Below are 20,161 nucleotides of genomic sequence, written 5' to 3'. Positions count from 1 at the left end.
GGTTTACCTACAAATCGTACAGTCAGATCACACAAATTCACACAAAATCGCCAACTAGGGGTGGCCCTTCATGGTGACGTTTTAAATCATACGTTTTTGTACCAGTCAGATCGTACAAACTCTTTTGGAATTGCAGTGTTTACAAATTTTCCCAAGATTGGATTGGAAATTACACACTTTACCTTTAAGTACTCTGTGATATCTAAGTAATTACCATGGTATTACTATTATCTGATGTCACCATTGTACCGCCTCAGTTGTTTTGAAAGAGACACAAATTAGGAAAAACCATATAAAGGAATTGTGCAAGTTGATGTAGCAAGACGGAGGAGGTGCTAAAGGTCTCTGAAGGTCTGAGCCCTGATGTCCTGCTCTGGGATCCATCATCATTACAGCGGCTAATGAAAAATGATGACCTCAGCATCCTGAAACTCGGCTCGGAGCACATATTTGCTTTGGATTATGAGAGCAGAGAGGAGATGAGATGAGAGCGGCTCAAGTTCTTCATCCAGCTGCTCAGACGCACACCAGCGCTGTCCTCTCTCTCTTTATCTCTTGCGACATTGATGTTTGGACCGTAATACGTAGTCACCATGACACCATAAAGCCACCACACTTCAGGTTGATAAGTCGCTTTCGACCAAAGACACATCTGCACTCACTTAGAGGGGTAACGCAGACAGACTCGCTACAAAAAAACACACTTTTTAACGAATTCCTGAATCCCCACAGCAATCCAGCAAAACCATGAGACCCGGCCCTAACTCTCCGGGGTCATGGAATTTCATCTTTGAACTATTTCAATAAATACGAGATGGCAAGTTATTAATTTTCTCTCAGCCTTTTCTTCCCCTACTTCCATTTTTAACCGCTAACATAAACATCGGACCTGACTGCCGATTTCTGGGAATTGGACGCGATTGCGCCATTGGTGACATTTGGGTGACATTTTTAAGAGATGAAAATAATCGCGAGGTTCCTGTTGGCGCGCTCCTGTCACAACGGGGATGGAATACTGGCGCTAGACACGGCTCGGCTGGCCTTTTCCGAGGGGCTGCGCAGAGATCGCCGAGGCAGATTTGTTTACGTTTGTGAAGGGGGGTCGTTACAGAGGTCGTTAGCCGGGCAAAGAGATGACGAGGGACTAGCTCATCTGTAAGTCCGTCAGGAGAGGCAACTGAGTGCGTATATTTCTTTCTAGCATCTTACCGAGACAGTTGTGCCCATCATCTGCCAGCATGAATCCGTCGTAGCATGTGCACCTGTAGTTCCCGGGTATATTGATGCAGTCGTGAACACAACCACCATTGTAGTCATTTTCACACTCGTCCATATCTGAAAAAGACAACATAATAAACCACTGAGTAAGTACAGATCAGACAAATATACCCAAATATAAAATCCAGCAATTGTTTTTTTGCACAAACGGTGTGGATGAGTTACACATTGAAGTTTAATACATAAGTTAAGGGTTGTTCAAATAGCAAAAGACTACTAAAAAGTCGAATCCTGTTATTGATACTAAGCAGAGGTTAAATAAGGAGGTTTAAGAAGAGCTGGCTTATGAAACAAGCTTTCATTGCTGCTATGAGTTTGTACAGGAGACAGACGTAAGTAGGGACACTAAAATAAACACAATATTTCTCTCTTTCACTCACACACACTTGAATGCATTGATAGACAGCAAGTGTCTGTTCTCTGCCAGATGATGATCGCGGGTATCTGCTTTGTGTTTTGCGCTACCTCGGAGTGTGTGATTTAATAAACCTGGCTTGTGCTCTTGGAGACATACAGCACAAACTAAAAATATCCACGTTATTTCCAACAAAAGAAAAAACACTCACAACCCACATTGTGCAACTGCGGCTATGAGGACAGTGAGAACTGTGTTTAAGAATGTTTTGTTTTGTTTTTCTACATCTATTCAAAACCCAAAATCTATCCAGACAGTAAAATATTGAGTGTACAGTAACACATACTAGTGCACATACTCATGCCACAAACACAAATCACACACACATGCAGATATACACCAAAATTATAGAGGCATAAACACTTCACTAGTATTTTATTCGTTGTTTGTTTCTTTTTTTTAATCAAAGAGTGTCGGTTTTGGCTTATTGTGAAGAAAAGGACCATCACAGTAGACAAACATGGAGCCAACTCATCATGAAAACATCCATAAACACTCTGGAGCAAACAAAAAGTTCATGTTTCACTACTGTTTTATCTAGTGAACATGCTCCCAAAGAGCACTTCATCTACAGGAAGAGGGAAAAATGAGAGAAAAGAGAGACAGAGAGACCCCTGAAGTTAAATGAAATGGAAGAATGACAGATTCAAAGGTTAAAGTTTAGATCTCACCATATGAAAGGCCACTTTAAAATAACACAGTGAGTCTCATACAAACATTTTCATGAAATATTCCACACAATTATAAGTGATTGAGATTCACTGTGTCCATCAGTAGCATTATAAAGGCAAAACATCCAAGAACAGTAAGAAACTGAGTGTGATTTGAGGTGATAATGTTTTTAGGTGTCTGTGTGTGTGTGTGTGTGTGTGTGTTGCGGCCGTTTGCCAGGCTAACAAGGTGTATATAGGGTGCCAGTGAATGTGTGAGGGGGACGGGCTTGTTAAAGAGGTGGACGGCTAGTTAGCTTCAAGCTGACATACTTCCTGCCTCTGAGCTGTTGTTGATATGACCCGGCAGTGAGCCGACAGTTCGGGCTGATGCTTGCTGTGGTTTCCACTGTCAACACGCGCAGATCTCTAATCGAAGGAGAAGTGTTTACGCTCAACATCCCATCAAGCAGATTAAGCACCTCCACTAACACCTCAGCAGGGGTGGAGCCCGCGGGAGGCAACACCTCAACACCCCTATGGTCCAACACAACACGTCCAAATCCTAACCATGCAGAGGGGAAAGAAAGAGGGGGTTCTACAAAAAAGCACTTTTTGATTGACTAGGACAGAGACAAACGATGACACCTTGCTAACGTGCGTTTCTGCAAAGTTTCCCACTTCTGCTGCAGTACAGGTGAGCGAGCAGAAATCAGTAATGAAGTGTAAAACTTACATAAACTGAAGCATGTGCCCTCTTAGATTTTTGGAACCACGTTCCATTGATTCATAATGAATTTGCACCTTAAAAACGTAAATAAAAACGTGCTGGTCTTAATAGAGAAATCAAACACTCAGTCAATCTATTCAAGAGAAGAGAAGAGTTGCATCTACTTTTTTTCTCATATTAGGTTTAACTTTTCATATATACTGCATAAGAGGAAGTGTTTCTCTCAGGTCCTGTAACTGATCATATTTAATCACTATTTTATTGTCAAAGGTCCTGCAGTGACCTGGAAAAAAAAGTATTTTCTTAAAGTACAAATATTGCATGTATAGTCTCTCACTACAAAACCATAAAAAGTGCATGTACACCACTGACCAAGTGTTTGTGTTTGTTAATATATTTAATGTTTTTGAAATGAGTCTTGCTAAAAAAAAAATATAGTAAAAACAATAATATTGTGATATTATTCCAAATGTTTTCTATTTTAATATATTTTAACATGTATTTTATTCCTGTGATGGCAAAGCTGAATTTTCAGCATCATTATTCCAGTCTTCAGTGTCACATGATCCTTCTGAAATAATTTTAATATGCTGATTTGCTGCTCAAGAAATATCTCTTATAATTATTAATGTTGAAAACAGCTGCTTAATATTTTTGTGGAAACTATGATACAATTTTTTTCAGGATTATTTTATGAATATAAAGTTCAGCATTTTTTAAATAGAAATGTTTTGTAACATTATAATTGTCTTTACTGTTAGTTTAATGAATCCTTGTTGAATAAAAGTATGAATTTCTTTCAAATATGTTACTGACCAAATTGTAGAGTAAAATAATACTTACAAAAGAATTTAAAATGTTGTTCAAAAAAAGTTTTAGATGATTTATATCATGCCACTCCACATGACACTGCTTGAAATTTCACGTCAACTACATGATGATTTTAAGATTTTTAGTGTGTGGTGGCACATAAAGCAGCAAAGAGACTGAAGTGTCCTGTGAGGGGAGGGTCAGGGATGAAGTGTGGGCACACTCAGACAGCCAATCAGAGCATCGGCAGCTCTGTGACGAGTCCGCAGACACCAGGCAGACAATGGCCTAGTAATGGGTCGACACCTCCATCTCTCATTCCATTTATCTGTCTCCTCCTCACCACCCCCCATTCCCTTTTCTAACGTTTTCTCATTGAAACATATGAACACACACTTAGAGACACAACTACACACACACTCCGACTCAGAGACTAGGGCACTTCTTCAGCGGCGACAATTACCTGACCTCTTTCACAGACAGAGATAAAAAAAGGAACGGAGGGAAAAAGAAAAAAAAAAAAGAGCGAGGCAGACAAGACAATTCTCTCCCAGGTAAACTCACTGACCTGATGCTGAGTCATGTTAAGGCTTTGTTTAATCTCTCCACCCCTGCAAATAAACCCTTGCATCATGGGGGATTTGTGATCTGTGTGGATTCGCTTATGAGCTCCCCCACTGATGAATCTCATCAATTAATCAATTTGCATAATCAATAAAACCCAAAAAAGGGTAAGGAATAAGGCACTATATCAAGACTACGTCATTGCATGTGATATAATTCTCCCTTTTGACTTTAAAGCATGTAATTTGTTTAATTTCTGATAGTCCCACCCCCAACTCATGCCATTGGTTGAGCTAATGTTGCTGTGTCCTGCTGGTCGGGATGCTCAAACAAACAGAGTAATGTTTTGATGGCACCACAGAGCCACAGTGTTTACATTTTTCAGGGGAATCAACCTACAAATGGCTTACTTATAGTTGTCTCTGCATATTAAACTGGACAGAAACACTCAAAAAGACACATTTATGCTGTAAGAGCATTTTAATTGCATTATGGCATCTGCTATCGGAAATACCATCAGATGCATTTTAAAGCATGCGTTTGAATGATGTCCACCAGCCCTCAAAAAACATCAGCTACATAATGTAAAGCAGGTTTACAAATCACAGCTCACATACCACTTGACTTTACACTGACAGAAACAAGCAAATACACATTCCTCTGTTCCAGTTTCATCGGCTCACACATTTTTCTGTTTCATCGGCTTTGTTTCTGGCACAATTTGAATACAAATCTTTCAGCAGTGACAGCCATGGCATCATTCATGATAATACAGAGAAATTGCAGTTACAAATTCACAATTACAAGCAGATGCAACTTGAAATAGCTCAAAAACCTATTTTGTTGTCCATTGTTGTCCACTTCTCACCATCTAAAGCCATATTTATCTGGAATTACTAAAAACCATGATAAAGATTGATCTTATTGGCAATCAGGAGACTCCATCTGATTCACATTGGTGTAGAGGAGAAACAACTGAGATGCTAAATCAATAGTTTACACACCCTCAATTTGTTTGTCCATCGGAATAAATTTGGAGAAATCACTCGCTCACCAATGGATCCTCTGCAGTGAATGGGTGCCGTCAGAATGAGAGTCCAAACAGCTGATAAAAACATCACAGTAATCCACAAATAATCCATATGACTCCAGTCCATCAATTAACAGCTTGTGAAATGAAAAGCTGCATGATTGTCCATATTTAACAAATCCATATTTAAACCGTTTTCAACTTCAAAAGAAACAAACTCATCTACATATTAGATGGCCTGAGTGCGAGTACATTTTTAGCAAACTTTAGGTGAACAATTCCTTTTTTCAAATGAACTGTCTGCGATTAAGGTGTTAAGACTAAGACAATGGTCATACATAAATTAAATGTAGCTGAGATCACCTTTGAAAGAGCAGCCTCTAAGCAATACAAATTTACTCTGGGTTGCATTTTGGTAAATATGAGCACAGGCTGAGATATTTTCCGTGACATGAGGGATTGCTATGGTCATTTCTCAGGAGAAACATCTAAAAAACAGGAGACTTCAGATAAAAGTCTCCATGTAGCCTCTTTGTTGTATACAAGACACTTACAAGATATTCAAATGATGGGTCAGGAACAGTGTTGGGAAGGTTACTTTGGAAATGTAATGGGTTACATATTACAAGTTACCATATTTAAAATGTAATAAGTAGTGTAACTATTTCAATTACTTTAATAAAGTAATGCAACTGATTACATTTCTAATGAATGTTTTCAACTGTTAATCAGTTAATCAACTCTCAGACAGGTTGTAGCCTAAAGCTTTCAGCAGCAATGTGGATTGATGTAATTGACAGACGTGGTGCATTGCAAATCCAAACAAGAGAACCAATGAAAAGCATCAGAATAGCATTGCTTTACTAAAAGGCCTTTAAATGGCAGGAGGCATCATGCATATAAAAAACAGGCAAAGCAACAAATTATTAATATTAATAATAATATATTAATATTATTGAACATATCCAAGCTTTTTACAGAAAATATCCAGATGCAATCATTAATATTTTCATAAGTAACTGTAATTTAATTACACATTTTTTTCTCAGTATCTGTAACGGATTACAGTTACATTTATTGGTTATGAATCTCCTCATGCTCAACAGACTTTTCCAGCTACAAATGCACTGATGTGTAGACAGACAACATGACTGCATTAGAGTGTTAGCAAGTGTTTTCTTAATTTTCTTCAAAGCCAAACATGCAGGGCTTTAATTAAAGGGTGGGTATAGGGGGTGTTAATGGGCTTTTTGCTTCAGACAAAACAGTCCCCCCACTTCCCACAATACACCACATTACACTCTGGACGGAATGTCCGCTCAGACAGCATAAGAGCCAAAAAAGAGAGAAGACGCACACATGCACGCATAGTTAACATGCTAAGTGCAAAGCGGGCCGGTTCAGCATAACTGACAGCCTCATTGCCCTGCGACCGTAGACTGCGGTTTAAAGGTGGGAGGAAAAGGCTTCTGTAAAGTCCAGAACATTCCCCATGTTTCCTTAGAGAAATAAAAAGATGTTGTTCTAGCCCACGCTGTCTGGCCTCAGACAGGAATATCAAGCGCTAACTGAGCAGCAGTCTGGTGCAATGCCGTTTCACATCCACCTAATTCATTAATGCAATTGAGAATGGGTGTCGGGTGTCATAATAGGTAGAAAGCACATTTCATGCTTTTCCTGAAACACAAGCTCCACACATGTGGGTGAAACAGAGAGAGAGATGCAAAATGAACAATCTAGAATCCACAGATGAAGAATGCAGAGTACAATAGGAGCAGAGAGAGAGTTACATGACTGTTTGTCTGCTGTAAAAGTGTTCATCAGGTTCAGTCCACCTCTCTGATACTCAAACTCATTTACGCCCATGTAGCTCGTACCATCAATCGCACCAGCTGTAAGTCAGGGAAGTGTGCGTATGTTTGGACAACTGGATGAATACAAATTCTTCCTGGGTTCACTTACCCTGGGTCTATAAAACAACTTCTGATTTGGGTAATGAAATATTACGGAAATGGCAAAATTACATCACTTATATAATTTTTCTAGCAATTATCAATAATTGTTATTAATGTACCTGCTCAGCCAGGGGGTGAAATTATGAGCAATAAATTATGGAATAAAGTATAATATATAATGTTTTATACTGAATAATATATTGTATAATTGAGTTTAAAATATTCATTTTAAAATAATGGTTAAATAGAATTTTCATTTAGATTTTTATGCTGATAATACATTTTGAAATGAAAAAATATTGCTTTAGAAAAATGCATATTTATATCAATTGTAATAAGATGACAATATATAATTTGTAATGAAAAAGACAAAAATGCATACTGCATATCAACTTTTGTAACATACCACCAATAAATAACTGAATATTGTTTTAATTGTTGTAATACAATGCTAATACAATGAATGTAATACAATGAAAACACATATTGCATGTCAACTTTTTATTTAATAACACTAATCTATAATTAATATTAAATTAGAAAAATGCATATTGTATATACATTTTTGTAACAATGCAATCTATAATTTCTAATTAAAATTTTTGTATTAGAAATACACATACTGTATATCATTTTTTTGTGAGTACATTCTCAGTAATTTTTTATGTTTGCATGAACAATTGTGTAAAGGAGATTTTATTTGTGATTTTCTTTTCTAATTTATAGTCAATATAGTTCTGCAATTAAGGTGTTTTAGCATCTGAGACAATGGTCGTACATAAAGAAAACATAGCTGAGATCTCTGAGATTGGCATCTTGGCAAATGTGGGCACAGGTATAGATCTTTTCAGCACTTTCTTCCAACATTTATCAGAGTGTGCATGTCCACTACCTGCATAATAGATCTATGTGAGTGTATAAAGAAGTGACGTGATGTTCATTTGTCTGTGAGTGTTTCAGTGAGTGTGTGAGTGTGATCCGCTCTGATCGTGTGTATGTTGGCTCCAGCTGTGCAGTGCTCTCAAGCATAACGGGAGAGGGAAGTGTAAAGACTGGAGCAGGTTTTGCCCTCCCAGCACCTCTCACCCTCACATTGCACTTCCTCCTCACTAATTAAGACCCACAGCGGGAGCTAGAGAACAGCTGGATGACCTGCCTGAGAGTGTGTGTGAGAGACGGGCGGACAGGGACAGAATGAGCGAAACAGAGGGAGAGAGATCTATCTGCCTCACCTTCACAGTGCTTGCCATCTCCCTTGTAACCAGTCTTGCAGATGCACTTGAAGGACTTGGGAGTGTTTTGGCAGAGAGCATCGATGTGACAGTCGTCTGTGGATTCGGAGCACTCGTCGGCATCTGTGGAGTAATCACACGGGCAAAGATTTAGCTAAATGCTTGTTACACATCCCAGATCTGAAATCTGAACATTTCCAGCCAGCTGAGTGAGTAAGAAAGATATGAGCTAAATGTCAGTTTCTAAAAACATTACAACCTTTCTGTTTAAATGCGATAAGCTTTTAAAACTTTTTCTTCATCGCTCTCTTTTACAAACCGAACATGTTTAAGCAGAAGAGCAAGAATGAGTTCTAGAAACACCCAAATCCATCCAAGTGTAGCACATCAATGTACCTAAAGACAAACTATTCAAATTGAATTAAATAAACATTGTCTTTTACGGAAAATCTGTGTTTTTACGCGTCTCTGACAGGGGGGTTGGGGTGTGGTACTTTACTCTTTGTCACTGATCTGAGAGCAGTTTGCTTGATCTTATTGCTGGTTTAGACAGGTGAAGCTGAACAAAACAGAACAGAACAAAAATGACCAAATCTACTCAGACAGGACAAAGGCAGTCTGGAAAGACGATGTTTAGCTTTTCAGCCAAGAAAAACCAATAGAGTGTCCAATAAAGTGATATATTGATTCACCTAAAAACCAGAAATGATGCTCATTCATGCTCCAAATACAGAAGTGAATAAATGAATGAATGAATGAATGAATAAGCTCCTGGAAAGCTCATATAGGAGAAAGTGTCCTTTTGAAGAGGTAAATGAGGTGGTTTGGTTGTATATTGATGTGTAGCCTCACCAGTGCCACACCACTGGCCCCTCAACCTCTCTGACTTTTTATCATTTGTAAAATCTAAATCGAGTGTTTCTTTAAACTTTATGCAAACGGAGCACTTTTGCGCAACGGTGCGCTCTTTTTATCTAACATCCAAACCATAAATACACATGGAGAAAGAAAATCAGAGTACTGTTTGTGCATTTCAGAATTTAAAGTCATAAAATAATGTATATTTGAAAATCTTCAAAACATTAAAAGCCACAAGTCGACTATGCGAAATCGTCAAACTCATTTGGAGATGAGTTAGGCTATTCATTTCTCTGTTTATTATAAAAAGCATGCGTTCGACCTAAAATACACAAATGAAAATATAAAACACCATTAAATCTCCAGTAGTGTCGTCGTGGTTAAAAAGAACCGGCTGTCTGTTTTTATCGTTTGTCTCATTATTGACTTTTCCAGGCATTCATTATGGAGAGACACAATGCGTATTGATGGTAGTGGAGGAGTGAGGGGTCGATAAGCCCCCCGAAACGACCCCATCAGGGCGGCTCATGTTCCTATAGACCCCAAGGGAGTCCGAAGAGACCCCAGCAAAAGCTCTCCTTAAGGAATATCACGCGTAAAACAAGACGGACGCGTTCAAATACGCATATACCTTATGTCAGTAATGAGAGGGCAAAATTTTAAACAAAGTATGACTAAATGATTATTCTAGATGAATGCAATTTCAGGTTTAAAAATAGGCTACAGAATGTAATGCAATTACATGGAAATCATGTGCAAAATCACGCAACCATTAACTTATAGCCTATATCAGGTGTTAAAAGTTTCACCAAATAAATGATGTGAAAGGTAAAGGGGAAAAAAACAACAACAGAGGAACACTTACCTGCGACTCCAACATTTCCCATGACATCTAAAGTATTTATGAGGAGGAAAAACAAACAGACGTCCCAGGAGAAGCAGGCAGGACCCATGGTTCGAGGCTGTGAGTGAATGGACTTCTCCAGTTGTGCGTTTCTTTGATAAGAAGCGTTTCTGCTGCTGCTGGCAGAAAGAGCACGAGAGCTCGAGCCTCGAGACGCCTGCTGATTGGTTTGCGCACATTTGAGGAGGAGATGGGAGGTGGAAGGAAGGGGCAAAGAGAGAGAGAGAGAGAGAGAGAGAGCCTAGACAGATAGATAGATAGATAGATAGATAGATAGATAGATAGATAGATAGATAGATAGATAGATAGATAGATAGATAGATAGATAGATAGATAGATAGATAGATAGATAGATAGATAGATAGAGTATCGAAAAAGAACAATAAACATTAAGCACTAAAAAGGGTTAAAAACATAAATGAGTAGTCTATATTAAGGAAATACATTACTTTATACACACATTGATGTCATTATATAAAATCTAGATTTTGCAATAATTCACAGTTCTGCTTTGGTGTGTTCCTTCCCTGTCAAGAGTAAAATTATATGTTTAAATTGCGCATCTGTGACTGACAGCTTGCTGTCAAACTGAGTGAACCAATAACGTGTAACAGTTAAAAAAAAACGTTCCTGATATCTATGGCATTCCCCAGTAATCGTTTGCAATAAAATGTTAAATTGACATTTAAAAAAACTGAAAGTGCTTCTCAGTTTGGATTAATCTAATCATCATAGCATGATAAAAGTTGTAGTTTTTAGCTCAACCAGAAAGATTCTCCCAACTTTGATTCTGTAAAAGCAGCGACTTGATAAAAGTAAAGATAACCAATACAAATACCAAACACTAGAAGAGGTTATGCTGCCCTCTCCCGGAGAAATGAAAGGATGTCATTAAGAAAAGCACTGTGCCTTGTAATGTAACAATGGATGACAGTTTTAAAATATACTGTAATTGAGACTGCATTTTGTATTTAAAAAGAGCAATTTCTAGAGTTAATAGAAAAACTAAAACAAATATTTTCTCATTTCTGTGACTTTGAAAGATTGCACCAATGATTAGATTATTGTTTCAAGATAAGATTACTCTAATTACATTACTTTTCCAGGCTTGTAAATGACAAATTCAAATCCGTGATATTTTCACGGTAAATACCACGGTACCCAATGATTAGCATATTCATATACTTTGGTATATCAAGGTAGGACACTAAAAAAGTATCACAGAACATATATATATTTTAAACTGTTATTACCATTGTGTCTTTTAAAGTGAGAAATAGTTTGTAACTGTTACGTGACAAGAGTAAGTTACATCAAAACGAAATCTTTGACGCATTATTAGCAAAACACCTGTCTATGATAATGAGTTTACAAAACAGACAAACTGTCGTAGTCCTCCTAGCTGTGACATAACTTTCTCCCAGAGGGTCTAACAGACACACTCCATACATATTCCTTAACTTCCACATTTGTCTTTTTCATACTTAAATCCTGTCTAAAACGCCGAGTTTATTCTACCCAAACAACGTAAATTCCTGAACGCGCGCAACGCAAAGGCACGTACAGCGCCGCACACAACAGGGACCCGCCCACTATGTACGACGTCACATCATTCTAGCCAATCGCCGTCCATTTTCACCTAGCAGTTGCGTGTCATGGCGTCCTCCTTGAAGGGGGTTGGGTTCACTGCTTCATAATAGTGCGATATTTTACATTCCCACGATCAGCTGAGCGGCTTCAATTATTTATCGATTTTATTGCACTAGCAATGGGGACTGTGCACGCACGGGTAAATGTTTTCCTAAAGACTCGGGGTGAAATATGCTTGTTTTGTCTGTGACCTCTTGTGTTCAGGTTTATTGCTTGCTTAGCGTGTTATTGTATTGTTACAGAAAGCTATCCAATGCGTCTTTGTGCAAGTGCCACTGGATATGGCTGCATATGTGGGCAAAAATAAAACTAGTAATGTTTGTTTTGTAGAGTATGGATTCTTACCCCATGCATGGGCGAGACTTGGGCGTCAACGCAGATGATTTAGAAGTGATGGAGGCGGTGCAAGAAACTAAACAAGAGGTTTTAGAAAATAAAGATGTAAGTTATGTTAAACTAGTACTGAGTTCTTTTTAAAATCTTTTATACTGATAAAATTGAGCTGCCATGCATTTTTTTTTTTTTAGGATATGTACCATGTAAATGTCATGGTGCATGAATTTGGTGATCATGAATATACCACTTTTCATATCAGACTATACCAACCTAAGGAAAAGTACAATAAAACAGTGATAGTATCTGATGGTAATACTACAATAGCATTTTTCAGTATACAGTTGTACTGAAATTCATGTATTTGCATGAAGTACTTCCAGTAATACTATGGTACATGTCCAAAAACATGGTATTACTGTGGTCCAAAATCTGCAGTCTCACACTATGACATCTCTGACTGTTCTCATTTAGGTTGTTGTACAGCATGTCAACATTGAAGGGCTGGGCAGAACTAAAGAGGATTACTTGGGCTATGAAATCTCTGATGTCTTCACTGCCAGGAACCTGGTTGAAGTAAGTGAGCTGTCAAGGTCAAAGTGTTTGTTAGGACTGGTGAAGTTATTATGAGTGGTGATAGACCAAAATCGTCCAGTTCGGCTGATGAACAGAAGCTGAACAGCCTTGTCTATGGATATTGCACATTTTCTGACATTTTATCATTTGGACACAGTTTGGCTATAACTTGCCTTTGAATAAAAGTATCTGCTAAATGAATAAATGTAAAACACTTAATAAACACATCTTACATCTGTCATTAAACTGTATGAAACATTATATTGGCCATAGATATCAGCCATTCAGAAACCCATATTGCTCGATCATTAATTATGAAATGAGGTAACAAGCTTAGTGTTTCCACAGGTGATGAGAAAATCCCACGAGGCCAGACAGAGGTTGCTCCACCTAGGCATATTCAAAGACGTGGAGGTGGTGATTGACATTTCAGAAGGTACTACATCCAAAACATCTTCATGCTTGATTCAGTTATAGACCGTTCAGTGGAAAGTGTCCAGTTTTTCTGGACAGAGCTGTTGCATTCCCCTCAGAGCGGCTGTCTAGCCCTGACTTTCAACATTCTAATCTACATCAGTTCATTTACATACTCATAAAGAAGAGCAATAGGTCTAAAGGTCAGCCTTTTTATTGTCAGTATTAGATCTCTAGCATATACTGTATATAGGAGAGACATAGATAAATATTTCTATTAACTTCATAGAGTATGCGTTAACATTCAGCTATGGTGTTGTTTGTACAATGTCTTTTTGATCTCCTCTTTAGGAGCAGACGCGCTGCCAAATGGACTCGATGTTACATTTGAGGTGACTGAGCTTAAACGACTTACTGGCAGTTATAATACCATGGTTGGAAACAATGAAGGCAGTATGGTAAGAACCATAATACACACATATATTGCTTTGCATCCTACACTTGCCATGTTGCCTTGCCAATTAACTAAAATAATTTTTAATTGCAGTATTAAAATTACTAAAACTAAAACTGAAATAAAAATGATAGCTGGAAATATAAGACTAAAAGCTCATTTAAAATGTGAAAAAAAAAAAGTAATATAATAGTATATAAATAATACTAAAACAGCTCTGGTTAAGACACAGTTACTCTCAAATGAGATCTCCATTCAGACTATAAAAAAATAAGATGAATATAATAATAATAAATAAACACAAATATATGTTAAATATAAAGAATGAAAATGAAGAAATGCTGCCTTGACAACTGAAAATAATGTAACAACTCAAATAAAATAAGCTGAAATACTAAAATTACTAAAACTTAAATAAAATAAACCAAAGCCAAAAGAAATATCATTCATCATTAAATAATGACAATAATAATAATTTTAGTATTTCAACTTCAACTTATTTAATTTCAGTTAGTTGACAAGACAGTTTAAAATAAATGAATAATAATAATAACAATATGAATAGTATTTATAAAAACATTTTCAGTCAGTATGGGGACACTTAATTTCTAGCGATTATCACCGATTTGATTGCACAGATACTATTTAAACTAAACTGAGCTAGACAATGTCATCTCTGAATTCAATAATGAAATGCCTTTAACTGAAAATTGAGTGTTTAATCTTATCATTATACATTACTGACACTCTATCCTCCAATTTGATACTGTTAAGTGCTTTGACACAATCTGTATTGTAAAAGCGCTATATAAATAAAGGTGACTTGACTTGACTTGACTATTGTAGTATTATCACCAACTCTCGGTTTTTCTGAGTAGTTTCTACATAATGTGTCAGTTTGTTACTGCATTTGTGTGTTTGTTCCTCTAAAGGTCTTGGGCATTAAACTTCCAAACATGTTAGGCCGAGGAGAGAAGCTCACCTTTCAGTTTTCCTATGGAACTAAGGAGACATCATACGGCCTGTCCTTCTTTAAACCACAGTCGGGGTTTTATGAACGCAAGTATGATTTCTGCAAACAACATTAAACTTTAAAGGTGAAGTGTGTAATCTTTTTCAATGTTGAAATGCAATTACACCCTTCAGTTTTAACTATAAACATAGCAGTGATGTTGAATAGATATTTAACAACTTGACTTCTTTGCTTTGTGTAGCTTCACTCTAAACATGTACAAAGTCACCGGGCAGTTCCCGTGGAGCTCTCTAAAAGAGACGGACAGGGGAGTTTCTACAGAGCTCAATGTAAGAAATTAACAAAAACTAAGTTGCTGAAAATTTATCAAGGATGTAGATGATTTTGTTTTTTTCATCACAACAGATTTGGAATAATTTAGCGTTACATCACTTGCTCACCAGTGGATCATCTGCAGTGAATGGGTGCCGTCAGAATGAGAGTCCAAACAGCTGATAAAAACATCACAATAATCCACACGACTCCAGTCCATCAATTAACAGCTTGTGAAAAGTGAAAAGCTGTGTGTTTGGAAGAAACGAATCCATCGTTACATTGCTTTAACTTTAAATTGCAAGTCCATAATCCATAATAACGCTTTCTCCAGTGAAAAAGTCCTTTCTCTGTTGTCCTTTCGCATTAAAATCCATCCACCAACATATTCAAAATTGTTCTGAACTATTTTGTCTTGAAAATTATGCTTTATCTGAGCACATACTTTATCTTGATTCAGACAAGATTGCATTTTCACTGGACAAGATAATTTAATTGTTGGACCGGAGTTGTGTGGATTACTTGTGATGTTTTTATCAGCTGTTTGGACTCTCATTCTGACGGCACCCATTCACTGCAGAGGATCCATTGGTGAGCAAGTGATTGATGTAATGCTAAATTTCTCCAAATGTTGGATAGCCTGAGGCTAAGTACATTTTCAGGAAATTTTCATTTTTGGGTGAACTGTTTCTTCAATAATTAAAGATATAATGCGAAATGTGTCTTGCAGTTCCCTCTGTGGATGACGGATCACACTCTGAAATGGGAGGGCGTGTGGCGTGAACTGGGATGTCTGGCCCGCAGCGCCTCCTTTGCTGTGAGAGAGGAGAGCGGCCACACTCTTAAATCTGCCCTTTCTGTAAGCTGCTCCCCGCTGCCTTAATCCCAAGTGTTTTGACTCCCCGGTTTTAGACTAATGACTGATTTCACGGATTTCTTGTCTCACACTAGCACACCATGGTAATAGACACCAGGAACTCTGCCATCTTGCCCCGAAGAGGTGCCTTACTGCGGATCAGCCAGGTGTGTGGACTTGAACGTTAGCCCAGAACATATCAGTAGCTGTTTTGTGTTTCTTCGCTCAACATTACTTTTGCCTCACATTGTCCATCATTGATTAAAACTGTCTGGAGAAGGTTTAGCGTCACTGTTAAACGATACTTGTGTTTGCTCTGTTGGTTTAGGAGCTGGCAGGATACACCGGTGGAGATGCCAGCTTTCTCAAAGAAGACGTTGAGCTGCAGCTTAACAAACCATTTATCTGGGGATCGGTGAGTAGTCCTGACTGATGTATGATGTTATAGATTTTTCTGGTTTTGACATTGTCTGTCATGCTTTAACTGCCTTTGAAAGACAGCAGTTGCTATAAAAGTCTGTTTTAAAGGACATTTAGTAAGTAAGTGTATTGATTTTATCTTATAGGTGTTATCTGCATCTTTATGGGGAGGGATGATCTATCCTCTTGGGGGTCAGCCTACCTCCATTGCTGACAGGTGTGCATTTGTTGTTTGCTTTTCGACGGATGCTCTATTGTTTTTTGAAAGGTTTTATAATTATACACACTTATAATGATGTGTTCTAGTCATTTTGACCCTGAAAATGCTAGTTAGTGTTATCACCAAGTAAGACTAAAACTTACTTTGCTCACACAGGGTATAGCAACTTCTAAAAAATGTTTAAATAATTTTGTATACTTTTTCCATACTCTTACACTTGTGGTGTTCCTGTTCAAAAAAAAAAAAAAAGCTTATAAATCTCTCATTATGCTATCACCAAATCTTGGATTGAGTCTTTTATCAACTTGTTTTCTTTCACTTAACACAGGTTTTGTATTTCGTTTTGGATTGATTGTAAGCCACATTGATCTAAACTCATGCACCTCAGTTTTTGCGTGAACATTGGCAATATAATCCACAAATAATGTTTTTTTAACAAAAAAAATTGTGTGCTAACTGAAAGAAAATAAGTCGATGAAAAGGTTAATTCCAAGATTTGGTGATAATAATGCCTAATACGAGATTTATAAGCCATTTTTAAAAAGGCACATCATTTTTGACTGGGAATACTAAAATAGGTAAAGGATTATTCGGTTTAATAAAAGCCATCTTGTATCAGCACAGTTCTAAAGAAACATTTTATAATGATAAAATCACTCTGTGCTCAATTAAAAAGCCATTCACTGAAGTCATGTAAGGAATTTTGCTAATTTAGACGTGAATTAGATGCTCTCATCCCTTCAATCTTCGCCTTCTTAGAAACACCTTAACCAGCCTGAACGTGTTTGTAGCATTTTATAAATTGCATTGTGGATGTGTTTTTATGTCAGGTTCTACCTGGGCGGCCCAACCAGTGTGAGAGGTTTTGGCATGTACAGCATAGGCCCTCAGAGTGAAGGTAAAAGTGTATTAAAAAATCTGAATATATATAATATATACATTTTGTCTATTTTTTTGTGCCTTTATAATTTTGTAAAAAAAAAATTCTTAATGATCAGGTGATTATCTGGGTGGGGAAGCGTATTGGGCTGGTGGGCTTCACCTGTATACGCCCCTCCCCTTCCGCTCAAACAAACGCGGCCTGGCTGACCTCTTCAGAACACACTTCTTCCTTAATGCTGGAAACCTTTGCAACCTCAACTATGGTCAGTAGTCATTTATCAAAACTTGTAATTTGTTAGTCTAGAAAAAAAAAAAAAGATTAGTTTTAACTGAGGAAATGCAGTTTATTGTAATTTAAAACTAAAATTCAGTTACTTGAAATAAAATAAACATTAAACGAAATTAAATTATGCAACTTTATAATAATTCATTTCAATTATTAAAACTAAAAATACATTACTAAAAATGATATACATTTAAAAAGAAACTAATAAAAGATACAACAAAATTACAGAAATTTTACCTACAATTAAAGTGGAAAATATAAAAACTAAAACTAAAATAATATCTCTGATACTAAAAATAACAGTAGTCTCTAGTTCTTGACAGAATTTATGCAATGAAGCCTTTTGTCCACATGGTGATGCTGTTGTTGCAGTGAAACTTTAGTGTGACATTTTCAATTTAGAGTCTACTGTACTGTGGACTGAGTATTATGAAAACTATTTGTGGTATAAATCAAAGGCATTTTGCATGTTTAAATCAGCCTGTTCTTTCATTTACATTAGTATTAGCTTGACATTATGCATCGTATTTGTGCAGGAGAGGGACCACACGCACATCTGCAGAAGCTAGCAGAGTGTATCCGATGGTCTTATGGTGCAGGAATAATTCTACGACTGGGAAACATTGCTAGGCTTGAACTCAATTACTGCTTCCCCATGGGTGTTCAAAGCGGAGACAGGTACATATACACATCCACTGAACCACATTCATACTGAATCACTGGAAAAATAAAGGCAGTTTTGAATTGTTAATAAAGATTAGCACTTTGTTTTTTGTAGCCAAACCACTCATTTACTACCTTTACTCTGATGTTTTGAATTAAACAATGATGGCCTTGACAAAAAACTGTGTTTGTTCTGCTTTCGATTGACTTGTGGGTTTTTTAAATCCCTCAACCTTTAATAACTACTTCTTTGCAAAGCAATGTAACCAACGATTTTAATCTTAAATTATTTTTTTGTTCCTTGACAGGATATGTGACGGTGTGCAGTTTGGAGCAGGCATCCGTTTCCTGTGATCTCGTAAAACTGTCGTCCTACTGTTAAAACAGGGATTTGTGGGATAGTGATTTTTGGATTTTGAACTGAGGGATCCCTCCTGCATGCACACTCTTGAGGATGCACTTCGTTTTTGTACTTGTGAGACAAAAAAATACTTAGTTTTCCTGCATACCTCTCACTGTTTGAATAAGAGTCCAGGGTTTAGTGAACGACAATGAAACCTTATCCAGTCTGCAAGGAGACTGCAGGTGCTAAAATAGTTAGGCTTTTACAGTTTTTTCCAATGAGGAGAGCTTTAGAGATTATTCATGATCAAGTTGATAAACCAGAGATTTAATTCAAATCCACACCTCCGTCCACTCAAATATGTGCTATAATATAAGCAGTCCCTGCTATTGCGATGAATCCCTTGGATGAATTATGAGAATGAAGGATGGCTTATTAAATGATGCATTTATCATGTAGCCATTTGACTTGAACAAAGCACCTTTTTTCCTTTTAAATCTGATTATTTAATGTTTCTGTCAGTTGTCTCCTCTAATGCCAAACTGACCTCACTGAATTAGTAGTGAACCGAGTTCCTTCCAGCCATAAGTCCCCTTTGTGAGATCCACCAGCAGTGCTTTATTATTAGGACACTTTTTATTATTGTCTGAACTTAAAATATATGTTTATTGTGCACAAAAATAAACCTTTTGGTTCCCTGATGTATTTGTTCTTATTTTGTGATCATTTAAAAAAAAATGCCTTAAAAGGCTGAAATTTAATTGTCAAACACATACTTTTACATGGCAATGGTGTACATCAGCGGTTCTCAACCTTTTGCAAGCTCCCCCAAAGCTGGTCCATTGCAGTTGGGCAATGTTTTCGCATCCGTAGCAAATATTTTGAGGGTTGTTTTTGACAATTGAGAGCCACCAAATGACGAATATGAAAAAACGAATACGACAGTTTCGGACTCAGTCAGGGTGCAAGGACCTTAAACTTTTGAGGCTTGCGCAGCTTCTCGAGGAGAAATCAAACAAATGAGCGCCGTTTTCTAAAGTCTGTGAGCGCAGCACACACAAATAAACTAAATTGACATACTGCAGTTAAATTTCAAAATGTGGTGTTTTTATATTTATAACATTTGAATACAGTTCAGCAACATACATCACACGACCTGACGACCAAGAGAGCTGACAATTGACCATCACTTAATTTACCATCACCTCACGATTGAAAATGTGACACTGATTTCATATGACAGTTCAACAAACAAGTTAATAATAAGTCACTTACATTTTAGACGAAATAATGACCGTTTTGGTCTATTTTAGCAGCGAAAATAGATCCGATGAATCCAAACAAAGATCACAG

The 20,161-nt window shown here is 37.2% G+C and overlaps 2 protein-coding genes across 5 annotated transcripts in view; one reads left to right on the top strand and one right to left on the bottom strand.

Annotated features, from left to right (window-relative positions):
- scube1 (signal peptide, CUB domain, EGF-like 1) overlaps window positions 1-10,630 on the bottom strand; it is a 73,908-nt gene extending 63,278 nt beyond the window's left edge. For 3 of the 4 annotated variants that reach the window (XM_058773236.1, XM_058773238.1, XM_058773239.1), the window contains exons 1-3: window positions 10,388-10,629; window positions 8,665-8,787; window positions 1,210-1,335 (exon numbers count right to left, since the gene is read on the bottom strand). In XM_058773236.1, coding sequence (XP_058629219.1) covers window positions 1,210-1,335; window positions 8,665-8,787; window positions 10,388-10,475 — 337 coding nt within the window. In that variant the 5' untranslated portion in view covers window positions 10,476-10,629. Of the gene's footprint in view, window positions 1-1,209; window positions 1,336-8,664; window positions 8,788-10,387 lie in introns of all 4 variants that reach the window. The other variant, XM_058773237.1, reaches the window with a different exon arrangement.
- Window positions 10,631-12,055: 1,425 nt separating this feature from the next.
- Window positions 12,056-19,509, top strand: samm50l (sorting and assembly machinery component 50 homolog, like). Its single transcript, XM_058773275.1, has 15 exons — window positions 12,056-12,215; window positions 12,407-12,517; window positions 12,884-12,985; window positions 13,334-13,421; window positions 13,751-13,857; window positions 14,786-14,916; window positions 15,068-15,155; window positions 15,869-15,997; window positions 16,090-16,161; window positions 16,323-16,409; window positions 16,561-16,631; window positions 17,465-17,532; window positions 17,633-17,779; window positions 18,339-18,480; window positions 18,774-19,509. The coding sequence occupies exons 1-15, from the start codon at window positions 12,195-12,197 to the stop codon at window positions 18,817-18,819; spliced, it is 1,410 nt and encodes a 469-aa protein (XP_058629258.1). The 5' UTR covers window positions 12,056-12,194; the 3' UTR covers window positions 18,820-19,509.
- Window positions 19,510-20,161: the final 652 nt, after the last annotated feature.

The sequence above is a fragment of the Onychostoma macrolepis genome, chromosome 04, assembly GCF_012432095.1.
Source record: "Onychostoma macrolepis isolate SWU-2019 chromosome 04, ASM1243209v1, whole genome shotgun sequence".
In the NCBI taxonomy this organism is placed as follows: domain Eukaryota; kingdom Metazoa; phylum Chordata; class Actinopteri; order Cypriniformes; family Cyprinidae; genus Onychostoma; species Onychostoma macrolepis.
Note: the sequence above shows the minus strand (reverse complement) of the source record. Positions and strands in the feature narration are given on the sequence as shown.

Bases quoted from the DNA above. Each gene is read 5' to 3' on its own strand.
- samm50l (XM_058773275.1), top strand. From the start codon at position 12,195: ATGGGGACTGTGCACGCACGG. The intron at 14,917-15,067 runs GTATGATTTCTG...TGCTTTGTGTAG, and splicing joins TCGGGGTTTTATGAACGCAA to CTTCACTCTAAACATGTACA. The intron at 16,632-17,464 runs GTGTGCATTTGT...TTTTTATGTCAG, and splicing joins CCTACCTCCATTGCTGACAG to GTTCTACCTGGGCGGCCCAA.